At 64.6% G+C, this 24405-nt stretch overlaps 2 protein-coding genes across 11 annotated transcripts in view; both read left to right on the top strand.

The window, feature by feature from the left end:
* NHSL2 (NHS like 2) overlaps nucleotides 1-20014 on the top strand; it is a 36930-nt gene extending 16916 nt beyond the window's left edge. For 3 of the 10 annotated variants that reach the window (XM_029997204.2, XM_029997210.1, XM_029997209.2), the window contains exons 2-8: nucleotides 10008-10160; nucleotides 11029-11165; nucleotides 11320-11524; nucleotides 12547-12678; nucleotides 13996-16206; nucleotides 16312-16444; nucleotides 16879-20014. In XM_029997204.2, the coding sequence (XP_029853064.1) occupies nucleotides 10008-10160; nucleotides 11029-11165; nucleotides 11320-11524; nucleotides 12547-12678; nucleotides 13996-16206; nucleotides 16312-16444; nucleotides 16879-17191 (3284 nt within the window). In that variant the 3' untranslated portion in view covers nucleotides 17192-20014. Of the gene's footprint in view, nucleotides 1-2321; nucleotides 2549-5583; nucleotides 5721-7090; nucleotides 7462-8555; nucleotides 9851-10007; nucleotides 10161-11028; nucleotides 11166-11319; nucleotides 11525-12546; nucleotides 12679-13995; nucleotides 16207-16311; nucleotides 16445-16878 lie in introns of those variants that run through there. The other 7 variants (XM_029997207.2, XM_029997212.2, XM_029997211.2 and 4 more) reach the window with 7 other exon arrangements.
* Nucleotides 20015-20888: 874 nt separating this feature from the next.
* On the top strand, nucleotides 20889-22140 carry PIN4 (peptidylprolyl cis/trans isomerase, NIMA-interacting 4). Its single transcript, XM_029997305.2, has 4 exons — nucleotides 20889-20998; nucleotides 21094-21167; nucleotides 21305-21424; nucleotides 21968-22140. Exons 1-4 carry the CDS (start codon nucleotides 20959-20961, stop codon nucleotides 22124-22126), a joined length of 393 nt encoding a protein of 130 aa, XP_029853165.1. The 5' UTR covers nucleotides 20889-20958; the 3' UTR covers nucleotides 22127-22140.
* Nucleotides 22141-24405: the final 2265 nt, after the last annotated feature.

Here is a 24405-nt window from a genome sequence, read left to right as displayed (position 1 = left end):
TTAGCGGGCAGAGGGGGTGGAAGTACAGCCTGTCTCTCTCTAATTTCGCAGCCACCGTTGTAGCAATGGTTGCAAAGGACTGAAACAGGGCAAAAGAGCTTCAGGTTGCATGGGGGATCAGGAGGGGTGCTGATCTGGCGGGTCCTGAGGGATGAAGGATGCTGTGCCGGTCGGTACCCAGCACGTGGCCCTTGGCTCCTAACTCACGGGGCACAGGAGGTGGGCAGTGGTGGGACTGCTGGACTCGGAGGGGGCCACGGGATGCTGGCCTGCTCCCTGCCTGCCTCTCCCACCCCTGCAACTGTCCGGTGCGGCTCGGAGGGGGACGGGAGCTAATCATGCTTCTGCATCATCAAAGGGATTCTTGGGAGCTGCAAATCACCTTCTCAGCGCTGCCAGGAAGGGCCCAAGGGGGGTTTGCGAGGCCAGCCTTTGCGCTGAAGCTGGTTCATCTCTGTCCTCGGGCTCAGGGCATGCCTCCCTGCCAGCCTGGAGATCTCTGGCAGATCTTCCTCAGGTGCCTGGCCTCCCCTGGGGAGACGACAGAGCTGTGCCTGGCTGCTGGGAGCAGGGAGGAACGGGATTTGCCACTGGACAGCTCGAAACTCATCTTGGGTGTGAAGCTGGGGTGAATACTTGGATGCTCCCGGGCTGTTTAGGCTCCAGGCTGCTGGGACCTCAATGGCTTGGGCATTCCTGAGCAGCTACACGCAGGCTTCCTTGAGGAGAGGCGGCGGCGGGTCCAGGCTGGAGCTTATCTGCCGAGGGGAGGGAGCTGAAACTTGATAAGAAGCAGCCCTGCGGTGGGTCTGGGTTGCTGGCAGGGTAGGACGCCCGCCAGCTGGGAGAGGAGGGCAGGGACCCGCGGTACCAGGAGGTACCTCGGCTCATCTCAGGCAGGATCCTCGGCTCATCTCAGGCAGGATCGTTCTTCTGCCCCGAGCGCAGGGCAGCGCACGGAGGGGTCTTTAACGCTGGCATCCCTGATAATTAAAATCCAGCCTTCCTCGTGTCTCGATGGGCTGGGAAAGGCTGGATGAATCTGGGGCATGTGAACCTTAGCTCTGCCCGCTTGGCCAATATGCGTCTTTGATGCTCATCTAACTCTGGTGGGGGCTCGCATCCCCCTGCGCCCCTTCCTCGCTCATCGGAAGAGCTGAGCAGGCCGCTCCTGAGCCCAGGCTGCTTGCTTGTGAGCCTGGTGGTGTTTGGAAGGGCTCATCGGAGAAGGCAGCATGCTTGTAGGCTGCTGGAACTTATGTGATGAGTTTGCAGGTCTCTGTGCCCAGTAGTCTGGTGGAGCTGGGAGGCAGCTCTCCAGTTATTGCGTCTGTCCTCGGCTGGCACTATAACTGCAGGACGGGGTCCCAGAAGAAGCACCAGCCATTGCGGCAGGTCTCCTTGTCCCCCCGTCTGTCAGAGCCACATGCAAGTGCTGCCTGGGTTGCCAGCGGGAAAATGAACCCTGCTGGTATCTGCCGTCCTTTACCCACCCCATCATTTGGGTCTGTGGTGTCGCACGGGGGTGGATGGTACCAGCCCCTGGCAAGCCACGTGCTCCCCACGCTGTCCCCGTGGCCCTAAAGCCACTTCCCGAAGTAAGCCAGGGCTTGGGGCTGCATTCCCATCTCTGCTGCAGTCCTGGCTCCCCAGGGCCTCTGTCATCCGGGAAAACCAGGCTCAGCTTTACAAACCCCTGGGGCGCTGGGAAAGTGGTCCCCACGGAGCCTTTGCTCGAGGCTTTTGGGAGGAGCCAAAGCAAGAGGAAGCTCTGGGGTCTCTTGCAGCTTCCAGGGCAGAGTCAGGTGAATTCAGAAAGGCCCCCTGCTTTTTTTAGCTCCTATGTGTTGGGAGGCTGGAGGGGGAGAGCAGCTCGACCCAGTCGGGAGGCAGCGGCAGGCTCCAGGGTGCTGCTTCCCAGGTGAGGATGCCGAAGGCTGCTGGGGCACGCAGGTGCAGCCGTGCTCTGCTGGGGGGATGAGCCAGCGTGCGTTGGTGTCCCCCCAGGTCACGCGCAGCTTTTAGATGGTGCCGGTTGCTGCTCCAGCCGTGGCTGGGAGATGTTTTGGCTCCATGACTCTGCTCAGCCCCGGGGGGGGGCAGCCCAGCCTGTCCCTGCCGTGGCCCCCAGGACCCCGTCCCCTCTCCAGGCACTGCAGCAGGGATGCACGGAGAAAGGGACGAGCCCCTCCACCTCGACCCGCCGCCTTTGCAGGACCCCCGGGCGAACCGCCGTCAGGGGGTGGGTGGACGGAGGATGGGCTGCGCAAACCCACGGCCCCTCCGCCGTCCCTCCCCCGGGCCGGTGGCAGGGAAGGAAGAGGGGCCGGGGCCGGGACAATGGGTTGTGGCGCTGACTCAAACAGCCAGTTCCTGGTCGCTTCCTCTCCCCCCCGGGCTGGAGCTGGCCGAAGGCGGAGGAAGCTCACTTCTCTCCTCGGCCTCTTTTCGAAGCAAGGGCTCCCGGGCGCAGGAGCGAGCAGCCTCCCACCTGCGCCCACAGCCATGGCCAAGGCGGAGTGGCTCCTGGCACCCTGGCACCGGGGAGGTAAGGCAGGCAGCGCGGGCAGGGGCAGGCGGCGGGGCAGCCCCCTCCAAGAGGAGCGGGCAGCGAGGGTGGTGGAGTTTGCGGGCGCCGCTCGCTCTGCAGGGCAAGAGCCCGGGTCGGGGTGAGCTGTCGGGCACGGGCTCTCATCTCCGGAGGCCGTGCAATAGCCACGGCGCGGTCGGTGCCGCCCGGCAGCGCGGGTCTTGTCCCGCCTTTCCCAGCCTGGCCTTGACTGTGGTGTATCCCCTGCCCTTCTAAATCCTTGCTGCCATTCCCCAGCCCGTTGGGGTGGCCTTGCTCTCAAAGCAAGAGAAGCACAGAGAGCCCCCGCCCGCACGCCCCACCGACCACTCCTCAGGCTGGGGCTGAGCCCCGCTGGGATGGATCCTGCCCGGCCCCGTGACGCTGTACCCTCCTGGCGGCTCTCGCTTGCTGGTGGCGGCAGGAGCGGGGACTGCGGGACCGTGGGTCGACACAAACGTTGCAGCCGGCCGGGGCCCTCGCTGCTCTCACTGCCCTCGCCGTCGCTCCTGCTGTGGCTGATTTCACGTCTCGGGCCCCTTTGTCCTGGGGCCTGGCCGCGTTCCCCTCTCAGGCGACTTCCTCGCATTGTCCCGGCCCTGCGGAGTGTAAAACCAGCCGGGCACAGGGGAAACGGCGCTTTCCTGGAAGCACCCCTGCCCGGCAAGGGGCTGCAGCCTCTCCGGCACAGGCAGCCGGCCCGCCTGGGAGAGCTGCGAGCACAGCCCCGAGCATCCGCGCACGGCTGAGCAGTCCCAGCCAGGCTGGGGACATCACCAGCGGAAGGCTAGCAGGCGGCTGGCCTTGGCCACCCCGTGCCTGGGGGTGCCCTTGGCCACGGTGCGTGGCCACGCTGTGCCGGGGTGCCAAGGAGCAGCTGGGGCTGGCAGGTTGCCCTGCCGGGTTTCCTGAGGCTCTCGGGAAAGGCTCGTGCCCGGTTTTTTGGCTGGGAAGCGCGTGAGAGCGAGGCTTGCGATAGGAGGAGGAAGCCAGGCTGCTAGGGAGCCACGGCGGGGCTGGGAGAAGGGCTCCGAGGGGTCTGATCCTGCCGCCCGTGGCTGATGGCTTGCTGCAGGGACCTCGGTCCGGCCAGGCTCTGGGGTGGCAAAGGCAGGGTGATGAGAGCACCCACGGCCAAGCCCAGAGCAGCCCCCACCAGTACCGGGGCTGCTGCTCCGTCCTCGGGAGCTGTGGCTCTCGGTCCCTTGGCAGGGAGCGGCGTGAGTTCATCTTGGCCGGCTGCGGTACCGGGCCAAGCCCCGCTGCGAGCGCGGCCGCGGGCGGTTCCCATCCCCGCAGCAAAGGCGGATGGCACGCCGGGGCTCCTCCTGTGCCGGGCTCGCCGGCCAAGTCCTCCCCGCAGCACACGCACCTCCCCTGCCTGCCAAAACTCCCGGCTCGCGTTGCCGGAGCCAAACGTACCCAGCGCAGCTTTTCACCGGTGGCCCCCAGCTGCCGCCCAGGCTCAAGGGCAGTCACCGAGCCAGCGGTGCTGCAGCTGGCGGGGACTTTGACCAGCCAGCGCCAGCTGTTCCCCTGTCACCCTGCTCCCACCGCAGCTGGGCACCCCACCGCGGGAGGCTCCCGTGGCCTGCCTGTATGGGGTCGTGGCTGACACCATCCGTGGGGAGCACACGCGTCCCCTCTGGTCCTGCCCTTTGCAAGGCATGAGGCGAAGGTGATGGATCACTTGGGAACTGGCTGGAGAAGGAGGGCTTTCATCTGTTTTACGGGGTCTCATCACAGGGCCAGGCAGGCAGAGCGCCCGAGCACACCGTTAACCCTCGAGCCCTACTGACGTACAGTGACATTATTGACTGTTTTGCTGCTAGTGGTTTTAATAGAAACCTCTCATATAATCCACCCTTCTCCCACGAGCTGAGTGACCCTCACAGCTGCCAAACCCACCACCCCTGCCAGCAGCTTCTGCAGTGCCGTTATCTCCTGTCAGTACAAAAATCAGCTGATTGCATGTTAAACCGGGAGAACGAGAAGAGCCGAGAGCCTCCGGCAGATTCGGTGTAGCAGGGTGGTGTTATATTCTTCAACACCCGACGGTCCTGCTGGGCACCTGCACAGGAGCACGCAGACATGCTGTGCAGGGCAACATCGGAGTCCTGGCGTGGGCACCCCCCTAAAAAGCTTCCAGCCCCTCTGGCCTCAACCACCAGCAGGTCAAGTGTCTGTAAGGATGGCTCTGCCTCGCTGAGGGCTCTGAGCTGTGCCTGCAAGACGGCAGGAATCCAGACCCCGGGGAGGGTCCGGATTTGGGCAGGGCACAGTATGTCAGCCGTCCCAACAAGGGCTCATCTTGGGCACGCTCCAGCCCACGTGCAGCAAGTGCTTGCGGCAAGGTGGGCAGGTCTGCCTGGTGAGCAACGCTCCCTCATGGCATTGGGTGTGTGGATGTTCAGTGGGGTGTTGCTTTGGGACGTCGTTCGGACCTGGGTGGGCATCCGGCCCCGGAGCTGCCGTACACACGGATGCCGCTCCGCATCCCAGCAGGACAGCTGGACTGGCGGGTCCGAGTTCAGCGGGGGGTGAGCTTGGGACAGGAGGTGCTTTCTGCGGCCACTGCCAGCTCCCGCTGTTTGCTCTTTTCTCTTCCTCTCTGCTCGTCGCAGAGCAGCGTGCGCTTTGGCTCTGTACCACAGGGAATGTCATCAAGCCGCACGCGCCGGGAGCGAGCAGTCGCGGTGCCGGCGGTGGGCCGGGGCACTTGCTCGAAGCCGGTGGCATATGTTGCCGGCACTGCGGCGCGTCGGCTCCTGCCGGTGGGGTTTGGGTTGCTGTCGGAATCAGTCTCGGCCTCCAAGTTCGCAGTCCTCATCCTCCGGTGTGCTAGGACTGGCGGCGGCGGCTGGCTTGCCGCTGTGCCTACCCGTTGCCATGGCTGCTCTGCTAATGGTGCATCGCCTGCTGCTGCCGTTACATCACTCCTGTGGTACCTCTGCATCGACAGCGAGGGGCCGAGCAGCACCGACTGCATTGCCGGCGCTTCCCGCTCACTTGGAGCGAGCTTGAGAAGGAAAAGTTTGGCGGCAAGCTTGAGCAAGAGGCATCGTCTCATGGGAGCTTCGGCCTGAACTGAAACAACTCCTGATGGCTCTGTCGAATATCTCCCTGTGGATTCGGGATGCCTGGGCAGTAGGTAAATAGGGATGCTGGCGTGGAGTGGGGGTGACTCGGGGAGATGCTGGCGGAGGGCAGGTATTCTGTGCTCTGCGGTTGGGGATCCTGCAGGGATGCTTTTCTCCCAGGAGAGAGTGAAGCTCAGCACCTCTTGGAGCAAGCTCCCCTTGGCTTCAGCCCCAGTCCTTATACCCCCACAGTGGCCGCAGCATCCCAAGCCTGAACACTCGCTCGCGCTCAGTAAGACTCTGCAAGCTGTTAGAGAAGTAGCAGCGCCCGCTGCGGCTGATGGTGCTGGCTCAGACCCCTGCCTGGGGCAGCCCAGCAGGGACCGTCCCAGGTGCCATGGCCCTCCCTGCCAGCGCTGCCCCTGCTTCCAGCCCCAGGGCGAGGAGCAGAGCTCGCTGCCGCCAGCCTGCAGCTCTGAGAGGGGACAGACCCCCTGGGAGACACGGGGACACGCGGGGAGCAGCCTCCGGCAGCCCTGGCCTCCAGCCGCCTGTCGGTAACACCTCTGCCCATGCCTGCGCCTGTCTGCGGACAGAGCTGGGTCTGCTGCCTGCTCCCCTCCCCAAACCCTGGGGCAGGGAGTGGGGACTGACACCAGCAGGGAGCTGGGGCCAGCTGCGTGCGGGGCGAGCCTCTCCACCAGCCGTGCCTCAGTTTCCCCCCAGCAGCGAGGCTGGCCAGGCTCAGGTCAAGAGTGCTGGGGATGCATGGGATGGAGCCAGTCCTCTGGCTCTGCTCTCCCAAGACACCCTTTGCCTCCCGCAGGCATTTGCCACAGGGTGAGGGCCCCCTCAGAGGCATTTTGTATTTCGAGCCTGTCACCGATAAGCTTGGCAGGAGGGTCACCGCCAAGGGCAGCAGGCTCCGCTCCGGCTGCACCATTCCCGCCATCCACCGTGTCCTCCCGCCACGTGTTCTGGCTCGGCTGGGTCATCCCGAGCCCTACGGATGCGGGTGGCAGCCGTGGCTTGCACGGACATCCCAAACCCGCTCTTGCAGCGAGCCTGCACCAGGCTGCTTCCGAATACAGCCCGGCCCTGGGGAGCACTGGCAGCAGTGCTGCTTTATCAGCCCCCGCCACAAGCTGGGCTGCTGGCTCCTCGCACCGCATCGCAGAGCCGCCACGTGATGCTGGGCCGTGAGCTGCTGCCGGAGCTGTGCCCAAAAAACCCTCTGAACGACTGCTCCCAAGCAGCAAAAGCCAAAACATCAGGGTGTTACACTCGCTCTTGCACGTAGGGTAGCGCAAGCAGGGTGCAGCCCCTCAGGGCACGGGTTTGGGGTGCCTGGGCCGCTGAAGGGATGCTTGGCTCGTCCGCCCTTTCCCACCCCTTCTCCTCCTCAGCTGCTGCTTCTGCCGGGAGGATGAAACCAGCCCCACCGGCGCCTCGGCAATGCCCGCGCCGCTGCCTGCGTCAGCTCAGGACCGCGCCAGCTCGCTCCCATTCCCAAAGGAGCGCGTCTCTGCGAAGGGTGGAAAGCCCCGTATGGCAGGGACCCCCCCTCGGCAGCCCCGCACTGCCCTTTCCTCGATTGCCCAACCATGGCTGGCCACGCTGCCCTCTCTTCCCTGCCTGCAGCGTGCGTGGGCAGGGCAGGGTGCTGGGCCCCCCCCCCCGCCAGCTGCCTGGGCACGCTTCCGCTTCGCCCCTGGGCGGCCCCGGGTTTCGGCGCTGCGGTTTGCCCGCGTGGTTGGAGCCCACGGGTTGGGTGCCCGGGGGTGCCCCGGCAGCGGGGCCGAGGCCACGGAGGTAAGCTCCCGTACTGCGGCTCCGGGGAGGGCGGCAGGGGGCTTCCCCCCCCCGGCAGGATGCTGGCACCAGGAGGCTTGGGGAGGTGGGGGGGGAGGGGGGGTAGCAGGGGGCTGTGCTTTGGGGGTGTCCCCGAGTCCTGGGGGGACACCGTGTAGCTGTTGCCGGCTGTGTGGGGGGGTGGCATGTGTGGGCAGAAGGCAAGGAGCATTGGCACCCACCGAGCCAAAGAGGGGTGCAGCGAGGTGGGGTGTGGGGCCCACCCTTGGGGCGCGCTCGGAAATGGAGGGGGTGGCAGCGAAGCCCCACCTCGCCAAAGAGAGCGGGTTGGGGGGCTGGGGTCTACGGAGGTGAACGTGTGGTCCCTGGCCCCCCAGCTCCCTTCCTGCGGCCCTGGAGGTCAGGTTTTTGGGGAGATGCCCCGACCGTGCCCGGGCTCCCATCCCCAGGGGACGACTGGGCACACGGGGTGAGCCAGAGGCCAGGGCATGGGGCTCCTTCTGCCAGGACTCCCCCCCGGCCCCTCTGGGCATCGTCACCTGGCAGGCACCAAACTGGGAGGCGAGAGGAGGAAAAGCCACGTCCCTGCGTGAGAAAAGGGGGCTGCCTTCACCCGCAGCAGGGAAAACTTTGTCGCCAGCTGCACAGCCCTGCCCTCTGGCACAGGGCTCTGCAGCCGGGCGAAGCCTCAGCGTGGTTCACACGCACACACGCCCCGACACTTCTTGGTTGATATGGAAACGAGTCAAATTATTTAAAGGAGAAAGGGAAAAAAAAAAAGGGGGGGGGGGGAAAGCCTGATGTTAAGGCATGTCGTTATGGTAACACAAATTATAAAAGTAACTAGGCTAGGGACGTGGCACCTTGCTTTCGGGTGCTGGGCGTTGTGCAGGCTCTGCCGCTCGATCAGCCGGTGCTGGGGGGAGGGGTGGGCAGGATGGCACCCACAGGCAGGATGGCACCCGTGGGCAGGACTGCACCTGCGGGCAGCAGAGGTGATGCTCGGGATGCAGTGCCGGGTGAGCCGGGGCATGGCTGACCGAATGCTGCAGGAGGAGGGGGACATGGCACGTGCTGGGGAGCCCAGCCCCATTTTGGGACCATTACCCTTCACCCAGGCAAGCAGGATTGCCGTCGCTATCTCGGCTGGGGTCTGGCATGAGGCAGGGTGCCGCGGCCAGAGGTGGCTGCGTTTTGGCAGCTGGGGCGGTGGCGTGCTCGCTGGGGACGGGCACCCCGTGGCCCCACATGCTGCAGGTGGCAGAGGGGAAGTGTTTGTCACACTGGTAATAGGAGCGCCTCGACCGATGGGGATGGGGACGGGCACGCAGGCAGAGCCTGCCTGCAGCCCCAGCGCCATTGGAAAGCCCTCAGCCCTTGGCACCCTGTGCTTGCCTCTCTTCCCTGCAAAATGTGAGTCAAACTTGGGATGTGCATGCCCCTGGCCAGGTGGGTGAAGCGGTGCTGGCTGCTGAGCAGGAGCATCCCAGCTACCAGATGGGGTGAAAGGATGTCAGGCCCTGGTCCCCAGGGGTGACACCCAGCCCGGTGAGTGACACTGGGTACAGGACCTCGCGCAGCGCCTGGTGTCAACAGTGGCCATCCCTCCGCCCACACCAGGGGCAGCTGGAGAAGAATTAGCCCCAAATCCCCAGGGATAAGACCCTGGTCATCCACGAGCCCTGTGCTTAAAGCTCACAAACCCACTCTTTGCCTCCACTGCCTGGATTGGGGCTTGGATGCGCTCAACCGGCAGCATGCTGGCAGCGGGACTCCCTTGGCTTCGGTGCAAAACCGTGCTGGGTAGGAAACCCACATCCGCTCGGGGCCAGCGCTGCTCCGGAGCGGAGGTGCCGGGGCTGCAGGGTTTCCCATGGCAAAGCCTGTTTGCCGGAGCCCCGCTTCAGCTCCCAGCACGCCCAGCTCCCTGGCGAGCCCAAATCCTTCTCCTGGGGACTTTTCCACCCATATGGGTGTTTCAGAGGGTCTGGGCGAGTGCCTGGCCCATGCCTGCAGAAGTTTCCTTCCCAGGAGACCTTTGCGGGGCATCCACCGCCGGGGCAGGGCGCGTTAACCTCGCCAAGCAGGCTGAAACCAGTGTGATGAAAGGCACCATGTCCCCTTCGCTCCCTCCTTTTCAGTTGCAACTTCTGCTCTTCTCCAGCCAGGAGGTTGCTTCACCGGAGCATGGGGCGTTTCCTGCACCCAGGAGCAGCCGGGCAGTCACCCGGGGCAACAGGGCTTGCTTCCTTCCCCAATTTCACCCTGCTCCCTTCCTGGCTTGTTCTGGCAGCCCGCGGGGACGGTGTCCAGCCCCCGGAGCAGCAGCGGTGCCGACGATGGGGTCTGGTCCCACCCGGCAGCAGCCTGCCTGGGTGGCTTTGCCAGGGTGGGACGTAGCCACATCCCAGTCCCTGCATTCCTGGAGAGACCTAAGACAGGATGAGCGTGCTGTGCCGGTGTGGCGTCAGCCGGCAGCCCGCGGCAGCCCTCGCAGGGAAGCCGCCCGCCTGCCTCCCTCTCACTCTGCTCCCTTCCGCTCGCAGCCACCTCTAACCTGGACCTCGAGAGCAAGAAAGCTGCCCACACCAAGCTGTCATGGCAGCAGCCGGTGAATGTCTTTCTGGCAGCCGGGCGCCCGCCGGGCATGGAGCAGCTGCACCAGGAGGCCCAGCTCAACCTCCAGAGCTTGCTGCAAGGTAGCGGGGCAAGAGGGGCCGGCGGCGGGCTGGGCGAGGGTGGCAGGGATGGGTGCTGCCTTGGCTACACGACTGCCATGCAAACAGCGAGGTCATCTCCCACGTGCACGTGTCCGAGCCGCTCCTCAGACCTCGCCAAGCTGTAGAAGTCGGGTCCCGGGGAGGGGGGTCCCAGTCTCCAGCAGCCCCTCTCTGATCTCTGCTCCCAAGTCACTGCTGCCAGCGGCAAAGGAACTGGGGCCAAGACCAGCCGCTGGGGCGCCCGCCAGTCCCACCGCGGCGCGGTTCTGCCCACGAGGGCCTTGGGGACCCAGCCGGCGATCTGTCTAACCGGATCAGTGTGGCCGTTGATTTTGTTTCTTTCCAATTTCTTAACCAAGCCGTCACGTGGCCTCGGCTCGGATGCGTTGCAGGCATCGATTAGATCAGCAGCCCGGCCTTCCCCCAGCTTGTAATCTCATTAAGTCAGCCTGAGCAGACCTGGTTTCCGCCAGGCCATAACGACCAGCATTAATTAGCTCAACAATTACAGGATGGGGAGACACTGAGTTCCCTCCTGCCTGTCCCTGGCGGGGCTCTGCTTCCCCATGGGACCCACTGCCTCCCCAGGCAGACCCCTGGGAGGAGCAGGGTGGGCTGCTGGGGTCTCAGCGCTGCCTCAACTCCCCCCCCAGCCCTGGCATTCCGACTTGGGGTCTCCCTTCCCCACCTCCTGAGCTGCCTGTGTTGAGTGGGGATGCCAACCCAGCCCGGGGACAGCCAGCTGGGGACAGCCGCCCATGCCTTTGTGTTCCTCTTGCCCCGGGAGCAAAGCTTTCACCCCCAGCCGGCGGCTGAAACAGGGTCCCAGGCGCCGTTTCTCTTGCAGAGGAGTATGAGGAGCAGTACGCCGAGAGCAGGGTCACTGGGCAGACTTTCCGTGCCGCCAGTCACCTGCCCCCCGACACCCCCCCCGAGCCGTCTCCTCGACCCCCGCCTGCCAAACGCCTTGAGTTCGTGCTTATGGTGAGTGCCAGGGTGGCAGGGCAGGGCGGCACAGCCCCAGCATTGCCCGGAGGAGAGGGGTTGGTGCGGCCGCTCAGGCAGCAGGGCTGGGGAGGGGGGGCATTTGTGTCCCACCCTTGTCCCTTCGGTGGGTCACGTGCCTTTCCCCCCGCAGCCCCCGAGCCGGCGAGCAACCGAAGAGGAGATCGCCAGCACGACTGCCCTTGGTGCTCGGCCGCCCGACGCCTCCCTGAGCCTCCCCACCAGCCCGGACAAGCAGCCAGCCTGGACCAGGGCCTTCCCCCTGCCCACCGTGGAGGAGAAGCAGTGGCACCAGTCCTGCTCCATCCAAACCAACATCGTCCCCATCAATGTCTCGGGTAGGGCAGCAACCCCATGGCGCGGCGGGGGGAGAGGTGCGAGAGGCAGCCCCGGCGCCGAGCCGGCACCGGAGGGGAGGATGCGGGGTGCGGGCAAAGATGTGCCCCAGCATCTGACTGCGGCGGGGTGCGGGACGGTGGGAAGGGGGGCTGGGGTTGTGAGCCTGTGTCCCCGCGGGCCAGGCGGGCACCGGGGGCAGAGCAGGGGACAGCAGGGCCACGCTGGCGTCTGTCATTCCAGCCATCTCTCCTGTCATCCACAACTTTGTGCGTCCGATCCACCGGCGATGCCGCCATCCAGTCTCTTGTTTCTGCTGTGCTGCCCAGCCAGCCGGTTCTGTTGTCACCTTGGCTCTCGCCACGTGCCCAGCCTGTCTCACCTGTCTGTCCGTCTGTCCGTCCATCCTCTTGGGGCTGCAGCTCCCAGCAGCATGGTCCTGCCCAGTCCTTGCAGACTCGAGTGCCACGCTCTGCCCCCAGCTGGGAGCCTGGGGCCAATGGCTGAGCAAGGTGCACCTTCCGAAGGCCAAAGATGTCTTTGCACTCTTTCCCTCCATGTGATGGCTCTTCACTCCTTCTCCCTCTCACCCAGGGAGAGACGTGCCATGACCACGTTGGTCCCTCTCCCTGCGCTCTGTTTCTCATGTCCATGTCCCCAGTGTGGCTCAGCACCGCTGGTCCCATTAATGACAAAGACCAGTGGTGCAGGATCCGGCCTCACCAACACAGACCAGAGCCTGTCACACAGAGCAGGGCCGGTCTCCACAGCTTTCCATGCATCCCATCTCCATCTGCAGCATCCCCATCTTCCCACCGGCCGGCAGTGCCCGCCGTGCCTCCATCTCCCCCGCAGATCACCCCGCATGGCTCACCACCCTCCTGCCATCCCAGGCTCCTGCCTGCAGTCACCACCCCAGGCCGGGGGACACCCAGGGCACAGGCGGTGATGGAGGGGGGCCGAGCCCCCACCCCGGCAGCCCCTCCCGGCACCGCTGCGTACAGCCTGTTTGTTTTGGCTACAGGGCAGCACTTTGCTAGGCACGCGAGTGCTCGTCACTCCCTGTTTAACACAGAGACCGCGATGAACCCCAAGTCCACCCTGCGGCGTAGACGGACCATTATCGGATTCCCTAACCTGTCCCTGCGAGACCAAGGTGACGGCAAGAACCGCGCAGCCACTTCCATGCCCGGGCAGCGCCTGGGCAGGGCTGGCACCGGCTGGAGCTGCCCTGATGGTGGGCAGAGCCACCCCGGGGGCTGACAGCCAGCCCAGGCACAGATGAGCTCCCCGGGGATGCCCCGGCCTCGGGGACGTAAAGGCCACCGCACTGGCCCTGCTCCCTCCTGGGGCACCGAGGTGCTGGGCACGCTGGTGACGCCGGGCTGGCCCTGGGGCTGGCGTGGTGTTGGGGACAGCCCCTTCACCCCAAATCGGGGTCCTGCACACTTAACGGGGCGGGAAGGCTACCGAAATTTCTCCTAGTGACGGGAGTCACCTGGCCTCAGCTCCGGCAGCTCCTGCCCCGTGCCCGCCCTCCGCGGCTGCGGGCAGGCTCCACACGCAGGGTGCCGGGGCTGTGGGGCACGCACCCAGCCTGGGTCTTTGCTGGGGCTGGCGAGCCGGCTCGCGCGGCTGAGGGTGCCTGCAGCACTCCCAGCACGGCCACAGACCGGTGTTGGACCCCATGGGGACAGCAGCCATCCCGGCTGGGGGGCCTTGTCGTGCCATCCTGTATGGGAGGTGTAGAGAAGCCCGAGCCAGCCTCTTCTCGGAAGCAGGTAGGGACAGGAGGAGGAGAAGCCGTGGTGCCAGCTGCACCAGGGGGAATCGTCACTGGGTAGGAGGAAGGTTTTTCACCATGACGGTGGTCAAACCTCCAAAAGGTTGTCACAGCTCCTCCCTTGGAGATGGTCAGACCTCAAGCCACTGCAGCCTTCAGCATCCTGGCTGTGCTCTGAGCGGGGTCCCCAGGTCCTTCCCCATCCAGGCTGTTCTGAGATGAGGTGGCACTGTGAGCCATCGCATCCCTCCCCGACCCGGGCGGCGATGCCTTGCTCCGCTCTTCCTGGTCCCCATCTGTGTCCCCACACAGGGCAGCATTGGGGCAGCACTGTGGTCGCTGTGGAGCCGATATCCCTGTGGACAGAGACTCCTGCCATGGCTGCTCAGTTGTCCGTGGCACATCCCAGCTAACAGATCCCAAGCTGGAGGGTTAACGCAGGCCATGGGCTGTCCCCAGCTGGGTTACGGCCACACCAGTACAGGGGGTAGGACAGCATCTGGTAAGAGGGTATCCCCCCCAGTCCGCATGGGCACCTTTCACGCCTGGGCAGAGATGCAGCCCCAGAGATCGGCCACGGGGTGGGACCAGTCCTGGCCCCACGGCACGCGGGGCAGGACCGTGCCGCCGACCCGCCGGCAGAGCGCGAAGCGGGACGATGCTCACCCGGCGCCGTGTCTCTCCTCGCAGGCAGCGCCAACGGCCCCACGTTCAACGCGCGCGCGCCCATCGCCGAGTCCCTCTCCTGCAGTTTCGTGCCCGAGGCCGCGAGCGGGGGGAAGGCGCCCCAGGAGATCGGCCCCCGCCAGCCCCTCTCCGCCCCGCTGAGGAAGACCTTCAGCGACCTCGGGGCCCGCTGCTGCCAGCCGCCCGCCGCCGTGGACGGTGCGGCCACCGCCTCCGCCAGCGCCTGCAACGGGCCGCAGGGCACCCCCTTCCCCGCACCCTGGAGCACCCTAGGCTACGCGAGCCCCCCCAGCCCCGCCGCCGGCCAGGGCAAGGGGCCCGCCTGCACCTCGCCGGGGGGCTCCAGCCCCTCGCCCAGCCCGGGCTCGCCCGCCGCCGCCGCCGCCTCCTTCTTCATTGCCATGGAGGAGCGTGTGGGCAGCAACGGGCCCGGCTCCTTCTCCGGCACGGTGCCTGAGTCCCCCCCCACCTCCGGGGGTGGCCAGAGGTGCGAGGGCCGAGAAGCCAAGGTGAACTTCTTGCCGGGAAGCCGAGAGGAGCCGGAGCCAGCGGCGGAGCCGGCGCGGCTGGAGGTGGAGCGGGCAGGGTGCCGGTTCCGCGAGCGGTCGCTGTCGGTTCCCACCGACTCGGGCTCCCTCTGCTCCGTGGACATCGCGTACGCCGAGACCCGGCGGGGCAGCGCCAACTACGCCCTGGGCTACCCCAGCGCCAGCTCCGAGGGCAGCACCAGCACCGACAACGTCTCCCTGGGGCTGGAGCAGGAGGGCCAGCGGCGGCGGCGCTCCAAGAGCATCTCCCTCAAGAAGGCGAAGAAGAAGCCTTCGCCGCCCACGCGCAGCGTCTCTCTGATTAAAGAGGGGCAGGATGGTGCCCCGGGACCCGGCTTGGCGCTGCCCAAGGATCAGCGACCCAAGAGCCTCTGCATCCCACCGGAGCCCCAGGGCCACCGGCTGGTGCACGCTGACCCCCAGGGGAGCGTGGGGAGGGAGCCCGACGGCACGGCCGCCCCCCACCAGTGGCACCTCACGGACTGGAAGGCCGGCGATCCCTATCGGTCCCTCTCCGGCTCGAGCACGGCCACAGGGACCACGGCCATCGAGTGCGCCAAGGCACGGGGCAGCTCCGAGTCCCTCGCCTCCCCCTCCGTCTCCAGGGCCACGACGCCCTCCCAGCTCTCCGCCGAGGCAGACCTCAAGACCTCCTCCCCAGGCAGGCCCACGGGGCTGATGTCTCCATCCAGCGGGTACTCCAGCCAGTCGGAGACCCCGACCCCCACCGTCCCCACCTCCGCCATCCTCGGGCACTCCCCGCACCAGGTGCGGGTGAGGCCGCTGGTCCCCGAGAGGAAGTCCTCGCTGCCCCCCACGTCCCCCATGGAGAGGAGCCCCAAGTCCAGGCTGTCCTTCGACCTGCCGCTCACGCCACCCGCCCACCTCGACCTCTCGGGGCTGAAGATCTCCCTGAAGGGGAAGACGAAGGTCAGCCGGCACCACTCGGACTCCACCTTCGGCACCAAGCTGGCCCAGAAGACCAGCCCCATCACGCCCATCATGCCGGTGGTCACGCAGTCCGACCTGCGCTCCGTCCGCCTCCGCTCCATCAGCCGCTCGGAGCCGGAGGACAACGCCGACGGCCCGGAGCATGCCGACGAGCCGGCACGTGGTCCCTGCCCGGGGCCGGAGAGGAAGGTGAAGCCGCCCGTGGCAGAAAAGCCACCACTGGCCAAGCGGCCCCCGAGCATCCTGCCCAAGCCGCCAGCTCTGCGGGAGGAGGGTCCGCTGTCCCCCACGTCCCCGCCGGGCGCTGCCACCAAGGAGAAGGGGCTTCCACAGGACGGCTTCGTGGTGCTGCGGAAAGGGGAGCTGAGGAGGGGTCCGGGGGAGCTCCCCTCGCCCCTGACCCCGGCAGGACCACGGCGGCTCTCGCAGGGCAGCCTGGAGGATGAACCGCGGCCAGAGCGGAGCGGTGCCGGCGAGGGGGAGCGGAGGAAGGCCAAGGTGCCGCCGCCGGTGCCCAAAAAACCCAGCGTGCTGTACCTGCCTCTCGCCCTGGCCCCGGCACAGCTGGGAGCCGGCATGGGGGACCAGCCGCCCACCCCCAGCCCCATCATCACGCTGGATGCCTACCCCACCTGCTGCAACCCCGACGATGAGGACCCGCCGTCCCCCAAGGCCCTGGGCACAGCACAAGCCAGCGACCCCGCCTCGGAGCAAGGTGAGGGTCTCCCCGCTCCTAGGGTGGGTTTCACCCCAGGGACAGGGGGGTCCCCCCATGCCTGCGCAGGGCAGTTCACGGCTGCCTCCTTCTCCCTGCCCGCAGGCAGCTCGGCGGAGGCCGGCATGGAGGAGAAGAGCTTCGCCAGCGACAAGACGGCTGACTCCATTGCGGAGGAGGACGACGATGTGTTCGTGACATCCCGCACCACAGAGGATCTCTTCACTGTGATCCACAGGTAGGGCTGGTGCGTGGCACTGGGTGGGAGCAGCCCCTTGCCACATCCTGCCACGGTCACAGGACCGGGCACAGTGTCCCCCCGCATCACGACACCTTAAATTTTCCACACCGGGGCCGATGCTCACACCTGGAGACAACCCGACTGTTGCTGCCTTAAGCGATTCGGAGTTTAGCGCCCCGAGTCTGCGGCCAGGCTGGGTCACCAGCTTGCAGGGGGGGTCCACTGCTCCATCAGACCTAGCTACCAGGAGAGCATTTGCCAGCAGCTAGGTGCATCGCCTGCCATGCACGGGCTCTCTTCTTGCCCCGGCGGAGCAGGCACAGCCACAACTGGGCAGGCATCACACCCTTTGCTGTAGGACCTTGCCCCATCCAGAGCAGTGGCAGCTCCCACCCAGGGCTGCTCCCACCGCGCGTCTCTTTGGTGCCTAGGTCGAAGAGGAAGGTCTTGGGGCGGAAAGAGCCTGGTGACACTTTTGGCAGCCGGCCCAACTCCCACTCACCTGTAAAGACTTCGGGCTCCCCAACCAGTGAGTCACCGGTAGCAGCAGGCAGCACCGGGAAGTCTTCCAGCAGGAATGAAGACTTTAAAGCCCTGCTCCAGAAGAAGAGCAGCAAAACCAGTCCCGGTACCCGGCCATCTGCTGCTGAACTGCTCAAGACCACAAACCCGCTGGCTCGGAGGGTCATGACAGAGTTTGCCCCCGAGCTAGATGGTGCAAACAGCCCCAAAAGCCAGCCCTAACCGTGCGTGGTCCCTTCTGGCCATGAAGGGCTGGAGATGGCTGCAGAGGGAGTATCGCTGCGGAAGGGGTGTCCTGGCTGCCCGGGTGAGTCCATGTGTCCCGCTGGGGGTTTTCTTCTGCTTTTGTTTCTTCCTTGGAGAGCCGCCGGCAGAGAGGCAGCGTTTGGAGCCCAAGGCCCTGTGCCTCTGGCGGAGCTGGGCCCTTTCCAGGAGGGAAGAGGCGGCACCGCTGCTGGGACCGTCCCTGGCTGAGCCAGCTCCCGGGACCAAAGGCGCCTGCTCGGGAAGCAGAGCGGGACTGCAGCCCCCAGCATCGCTCAGCACCCGCAGCAAAGCTAGCTTGAAACTGTTTGGTCACTTCGGCATGTGGTACTTTAAATGGCTTTTCTAATGCACAGTGGTGATGATGTTTTATTCTCTTTCATTTGACATTGTACCTTGAGTTTCCCAGGCAAAGATCCCAGGTTTGAGTTCGGCTGGATACACGGACATGTACTTTGGGAAGACGTAAGGGGGCTGGCTGGAATTGAGGGTGCTTTGGAAGAGCCACAAGCGGTTCCCCCTCGTCGTCCCAAGCATCCTCCCCGCCACACGGGGAACAGGCACCCCGGCGTCCGCAGCCAGCGGCAACGACCTCAAGCCAAAATCCAGCCCCTCGAAAGCCCCCAAAATGCTGCATTTCAGAGCTCCTCAGCTCTCGGTCCAAAAGCAAACCCCAGGGTCGCCTCCACCGCCAGCCCCGGGGGACCCTCGCCCCGCCGGCCGCACCACATGCGGAGCTCTGCCAGCCTCCCCGCTCCCTGCCAGCCTCCCAGCGTGAGCGGGTCCTGCACCAGGCTGTCGACTTCGGGTGACGCGGGGTGCGGGCGGCCCTGCTGCCGCGGGAAGGAAGGGCTGCGGCAGGCCAGCTCTGCCCGGGGAAGCCCTTCCCCAGCTCTGCCTCTTGCATCGCACTGAAGTACCCTGCGACGGCATCGCCTGCAAACATCTGCCGCGTCAGCTGCCGGAGGTCCTAGGTTGCCACCAAGCTGTTGGCCAAACCCAGCCAGACGTCACCTGAGCCACCTCCCAGGTGGCTCCTGGGGTCCCTCCAGGTTACCCACCCCTCCGCCCATGCCCGCTGGCTGCGGGGGAGCTGTGCGAGGCCGAGCAGGATGCGTGCCAGTGCCATTGGCAAAGCAGGGGCTGCACCCTGCCGCTGTCCAGGGAGTGCTGTTGGCAGTGCCACCGTCCCCCTCGCACACGCAGGTCCCCCAGCCAGCCGGACCGCGTTCCCCTGAGTGTCCCGTGGGCCGGGACGCGCTGCCGAGGTATGCGGCAGACCCCGCGTGGTGTGTGCCCACATGCGAGGCTGCCCATGTAGGTGCTGCGAGAAAGTGGCACGTTCTGCGCCGCGGTGCAGGGGGATGCGGTGCTGGCACGGCTGCGTTGCCCAGCCCTGCCGAAGGGGTGGTTTGCACATCCCCGGCTGGGGTGCCAGCCCTTGTCCGGGGCACAATGTAAGGCGCAGGGTGCGATTCGTCCCCCTTGCCCTCAGCTGCTTCTTCCTGGCTTGGCTCCAGCCTGGGAGCCTCAGCTGTCAGTGACAGAGGCCACGGTGAGGGGCAGCAGGGCAGGGACAGCCACTGGGGCAAGGGCAGAGTTTGGGAGGAGGGCAGGACTGAGAGGAAACACCAGCCCTGGCGCAGAGAACGAACACAGCCACACAGCTGTAGCAAAGGAGAAAGGGCCAGACTGTGGATGGCAAAGAAACAGGGTGTTTAGGAAAACTTCCACTTTATTTCTTGATATATTTCTGCAAGCTCCGGCATGCCCCAGCCCTCCTGTGCAGGGGGGGAGAGCGATGCGGCTGGGTCTGGGCAGCGGTGGGGAAAGGAAGGCACCACTACAGTTGCCCCTCTGAGGGGCCAGAGCTGGTCTGGGGGGTCTCTGCATCCCCCCAGGAGCTCTGCTCACAGCCTGGCCTGCCGGGGAGCACAGCCCTCTGCGAACACTTCCCCATCCACACACCCGTGCTGGATTTGACCCTAAAAGAGGCTCTGCTGTCCTTGCGGTTGGTTCCCCTTCCCCTCCCTCCCGTTACTTGCACATTGCTCCCTTCCCTCTCCCGGGGCTGCAGATTTAAGCCTGTAATTAAGATCCAGGCTGAGAAACTCAGGAAAAAAAAAAAAAAAAAGCTCTAACAAATTTCCGTGCTTCATCTCCATCCCACGGCACCCAGCCCTCCCGCTGCTCCTGGGCCCGGCAGCAGGGTGCTGGTGTGGCGGGGATGGGGCCCTGGGTTCGGGAGAGGGAAGCGCTGGGGACGGGTACATTTTGCACATGACTGCTCAGGAAACCGGTGGCGGTGGAGGTGGTGGCCAGCGATTGCAGCCAGCAAAGCGGGCTGGGGACAAGCACGGGGAGGGGACACCCCTGCAAAAACCCAGCACTCCTGGCAGCGAAAGCGGTCGTCTGCTACCGGATAAGAAATGTCTGGGAGGCCCGGGATGAATCCTGGCTGCTGAGCCGTGGGATGGAGATCCTCATTTCCCTGGCCGGAGGAATGGGCTCCTCCTGGCAAAGCTGGCCAGCTCGGGGCTGAGAGCTGGTCCCTGGCCGCTTGCTCCCTCCTCCCTCTGGCTGTGGATGCAGAACGCTTTCTGCAGCTGCTTCACTGTGGGAAAAGCAGCTCATGGTTCCTGGGGAGAGCCCGGCCAGCGGTGACAACCCCCGGTCCCATCACCCCTGGTCCCGCGGGGCGGGGGCCGGCCCGCCACGGTGCGTACTTCTGAATGTTGTACTTTTTAAATCTCGCCAGCTTGGTAAACTGCTCCCTGCTGACGGCTGCCTGTGCGTGCTGGTTCTTGGGGCTGCCGAGGGGGGCCGGAGCCCCGGGGAAGGGTGCTGGGTGGGAGGGACGGGCACCCCAACACCCCGCCGGGTGGCTCCAGGGGATGCTGGCAAGCGGGGGGGGGCCCATGCAGCCCCATCCCCCGGGGCCTCTCACAGCGTCTGCCACGCACCCCTGTGTCCCCAGCGGCTCTGGGGGAGCACAGGGACACTGCAGGGTGTCGGGGACAGCCCAGGGTCGGTGCTGGGGGTGGCGTGGGGGGCTGGGGACGGACTTGGGGTCCTGGGGTCAGGTGGGATGGGTGCTGGGGACAGCCAAGGGTGTCGGGGTCAGCCGGGGGTGCCGCGGACAGCTCCGGGAGGGTGCCGCGGTCAGCTCCGAGTGGGTGCCAGAGACAGCTCCGGGGGGGTGCTGGGGTCAGCCCGGGGTGCCGGGGACAGCTCCGGGAGGGTGCCAGGGACAGCTCCGGGGGGGTGCTGGGGTCAGCCCGGGGTGCCGGGGACAGCTCCGGGGGGGTGCGGGGGTCAGCCCAGGGTGCTGGGTGGGTGCCGGGGTCAGCCGGGGGTCCCGGGTGGGTGCTAGGGTCAGCCCGGGGTGCCGGGGACAGCTCCGGCTGGGTGCCGGGGACAGCTCCGGGTGGGTGCCGGGGACAGCTCCGGGGGGTGCCGGGGTCAGCCCGGGGTTCCGGGCGGGCGCAGGGCACAGCCGGGGCGGGTTGCTGGGACAGCCCGTGGCGGCCGCCGGGCCCAGGCCGCAGGAAGCCCCCGGTAACGGCCGGCGCCGGGGTCCCGGCGCGGGGTCCTGGCGGGGCGGGGCGGGTTCGGGGTGGCCGGGCGGGCGCCGGGCGGCGGGGCGGGGGCAGCGGCGGGGACGGCCCCAGACCGGCGCGCCGCGGGCAGCCCGGGGGCCTCGGCGCGGCAGCGGCGGCGGCAAGATGGCTCCCAAAGGGAAAGGCGGCGGCAAGGCGGGCAAGGGTGAGCGGGGGCCGGCGGGGTCTGGGGCGGCCCGGCCCGGCCGGGCGCGGGTGGGGGGCGAGGGCCGGGCCGGTCTCAGGGCGCTGCGTTCACAGGCGGGGGCAGCAGCAGCAGCAGCAGCAGCGAGGGCAAAGCCCAGGGCCCGAAGGGAGGCGGCAGCGCCGTGAAGGTGAGCCCGGGGGGCGGCGGGGGCCGGGCAGGGTCCCGACGGGGGGTGTCGGTCTCCCCACTCCTTCCCCGGCAGACGGGCAGCCAGCGGCCGGCCCGGCCCGCCTGCTCCGGCCCCGCTTCGCTCTCCCCTCCCAGGTTCGGCACATCCTCTGCGAGAAGCAAGGCAAAGCCATGGAGGCCATGGAGAAGCTGAAGTCTGGCCAGCGGTTCAGCGAAGTCGCCTCGCAGTACAGCGAGGACAAAGCCAGGCAAGGGGTACGTGTGGGGGGGTGTTCTCAGGGGAGGGGACAGCGGCCTTCGGGGGAACCGGCTCCGTGCTGGCCACCCCCGCCAGCCTGAAGGAGACTGCTATTGGGAAGTCCTTCCCGGGAGCCTTCAAAAAGCTCCTTTCAATAGCTTCAAGCACAGCGTGCCCAGTGCGGGGGCGGGCAAACACTGGTCGAGGGCAGCCTTAACAGCTAGGCGAAGGCACAAGCAGGTGCCAGTAGCTCAGCCGTAAATCCTTTTTTGCAGCAGGGCTGAGGTACGTGAGCCCCACGCAGCAGCAAGCCAGCGCTCAAGGAGGGCAGAGCCGAAGCCTGCCGTGGCTTTAGCCAGCCAGCGCTTGCTGAAAGGCAGCCCTGCATGAGGAGCAATTCGTCTGTGTGCTGTCCTCCCTGACAGCAGTGCACACTGCCAAGACAGATGCTGCCAGGACAGGCTTCTTGTCCCACAGCCACATCACACACCCTCCTTGCTGGTGAGGCTGCTGTTGCAGTGAGATTCTCAAAGCTTAACCCTGATGGTTCCTTCTTCCAGGGAGACTTGGGCTGGATGACCAGAGGCTCCATGGTGGGACCTTTCCAGGAAGCAGCATTTGCCTTGCCTGTGAGCAGCATGGACAAGCCAGTGTATACAGACCCTCCCGTAAAAACAAAGTTCGGGTATCACATCATCATGGTGGAAGGCAGAAAATAAAATGTGAACGATCATGACTTTGTTGACTGCTTGAATGCTGAGAGCTTCCCAGACACCCTGATCTTGGAGCAAGTCGGTCATAACCAGCAGCAGGCTTGGAGGCAGCCAGCTGTCCCTGCCGTCTTGGCAGGACACACAGATTACAGCTGGCAGAGAACAGGGCCCTGCATAGAGAGGTAAAGTGTTCCTTGGAAAAGGTGAACTAAGAGCTTTTCACAGTTGTTGAAATCTGCTTTGCCTGGCAGGCCAGCCTCTTGCCTTTCCCCTTGCAGAGACAATGATCTGTCTACCTGAATAAGGTGCTCAGGCTTTTATCTGCAAATGTAAATGATCCAGAAAGGGAAAGAGGGGTTCCCCAGGGCCTTGATCTTTATCCCCATCCTCACCAGTGAGGATGCAGACAGCTCCTATGCTACAGTTTCTGCTCCAGAGCTCAGACTTGGACTGGGAGGACAGTCCCTTTGGCAGGGGGTGGGTAACACTACAGCTAGAGCTAGAGGTCACCGCCCTGGGCAGGCGGCTTGTTCTTGCAGTTACCCAGCAGAGGTGTGGGTCAGGCCAGGGCTGGAGCACCCTGGCTGAGCAGGAGCAGGGAAGGGGAGTTGGGGGCAGAAGTCCTCCTGAATACCGAGGTGCCCATACCTCAAGCTACATCTTATCCATGGGAAGCTGGGGGAAGAAATTGTGTAACTCGGGCTTGAATGAGAGAAAAGCCACTAAATGCTCGCTTGTTGCTTCCTCCATTTGCCTACTGCTGGGTGTGCAGTACATGCCTCAAGCCTAGCAGGCTGGGCCTCATCCTTCTGGTAAAACTACCTGAAGGACAGCATGATTGATGTGACTGAGATAGCACATTACGTCTCCTACACCTCTTGGACCTTAGCAATAAATATCTCAGTGCAGTGATCCCCTTCCTGCTGAAGGACAGCACTCAAACTAGGCACATCTCTAGCAACAGACACCAGCTTTGTTTGCAGGCGAGCATCGTGCAGCATCAGAGGGCTCAGAGACGAGGAGAAAACATCAAAGAGAACAAAAGGCCCTTCCCAAGATCAACATACAAGGAAGAGGTGAGACTGAAACCAGGGCAGGTCTTTTTCCTCCCTCCCTTTTTGGGGTGTTTGTTTTGTTAAGAGAATGGAAAGCTCAGAGAGGCCAACAAATGATTGCACAGCTCTAGTTCATTAATATTTTGTTATGAAAGGCAGACAGGCCTTTCTGCAGCATGAGAGCAGATGTGGCCTCATTTAAGGAATGCTCTATTAATAAACTGCTTGTTTCCAGGCTACCAGAGCTTTGTTCTACCATTAGCTAAAGCCCATTGGCACATCTCCTGTACCAACAGGATCATTGTTTGTATTTGTCATGTCTCCTAGTACAAAGGATTCAAATTCAGCAGACCAGTTTCCTCTCCAAAAACTGCAAAACTCAGCAAGGTGTGAAAGTGTTCCTTGCTATCACACTGTAATACAGAAGGCAAACTTGCTAGGCACTAAACATGCACGTGGCATGAGGAAGCATCAAAATTAACTGCCTTATTGTCACGAGAAAAGACTGTACAGAAGACGGTCATAGTGGTGAGCATACCCAAGCCAAGTTTATCAGTGTGGTGGCAGAGGGCAAGTCAGGTAAGCAGAGCATTGCTAGAAGCCAGAACAAGGTTCTTCTCATTTTAAGCTTGCATGGTTCTGAACTACAAACCCAGTTCATAGCTTCATCGTGCCTACAGTACCAGAGAGAAATACTTAATCTACCACAGCTAAGCTGTATGTGGGAAGAGGGTTAGAGGACTTCCTTACCAGAGAAAAAGCAGCTCAAAACTTTAAAACCAGTATTTCCCCCTCCTGCTGCCTTGTGCAAGAGCAGCCTTCAACTGTACTACTCAGAGGGAAATAAAGATTGGGGGGGGGGGGGGGGGGCAGAACAACGACAACACCAAACAGGAGACTCCTTTGAAGCCCTTGACTCCTCCAGCAGTACCAAAAGGTTTGAGGTGTCCAGCACCTTGCAGCAGTCAAGGTCTAATTGCTATTCCAGTCCTTCTGCAAACCCCCCACTTACATACCCCTTCTACAGCAACCGCAGTCTGGCACGGATTTGAGCAGAAGGGTTTCTGCAGTACCACATTCAATGTTAGACCTAGCACCAGGCAAATGGTGTGTTGGCCTCCACTGCTTGGAGGATTTATAGCAGTAACCAACTTCTTTTTTATCTCCTCCACAGCAAACACATTCTCAGACCAACTTAAAACCAGGTTGCAGTACCTCTTTTCTCTCCTT

Source organism: Aquila chrysaetos, chromosome 21, assembly GCF_900496995.4.
Source record: "Aquila chrysaetos chrysaetos chromosome 21, bAquChr1.4, whole genome shotgun sequence".
NCBI lineage: Eukaryota > Metazoa > Chordata > Aves > Accipitriformes > Accipitridae > Aquila > Aquila chrysaetos.
Note: the sequence above shows the minus strand (reverse complement) of the source record. Positions and strands in the feature narration are given on the sequence as shown.

Coding starts and splice junctions, on each gene's coding strand:
- PIN4 (XM_029997305.2), top strand. CDS start 20,959: ATGGCTCCCAAAGGGAAAGGCGGCGGCAAGGCGGGCAAGG. Junction 20,999..21,093: donor CGGCGGCAAGGCGGGCAAGG/GTGAGCGGGGGC, acceptor CTGCGTTCACAG/GCGGGGGCAGCAGCAGCAGC. Junction 21,168..21,304: donor GAGGCGGCAGCGCCGTGAAG/GTGAGCCCGGGG, acceptor CTCCCCTCCCAG/GTTCGGCACATCCTCTGCGA.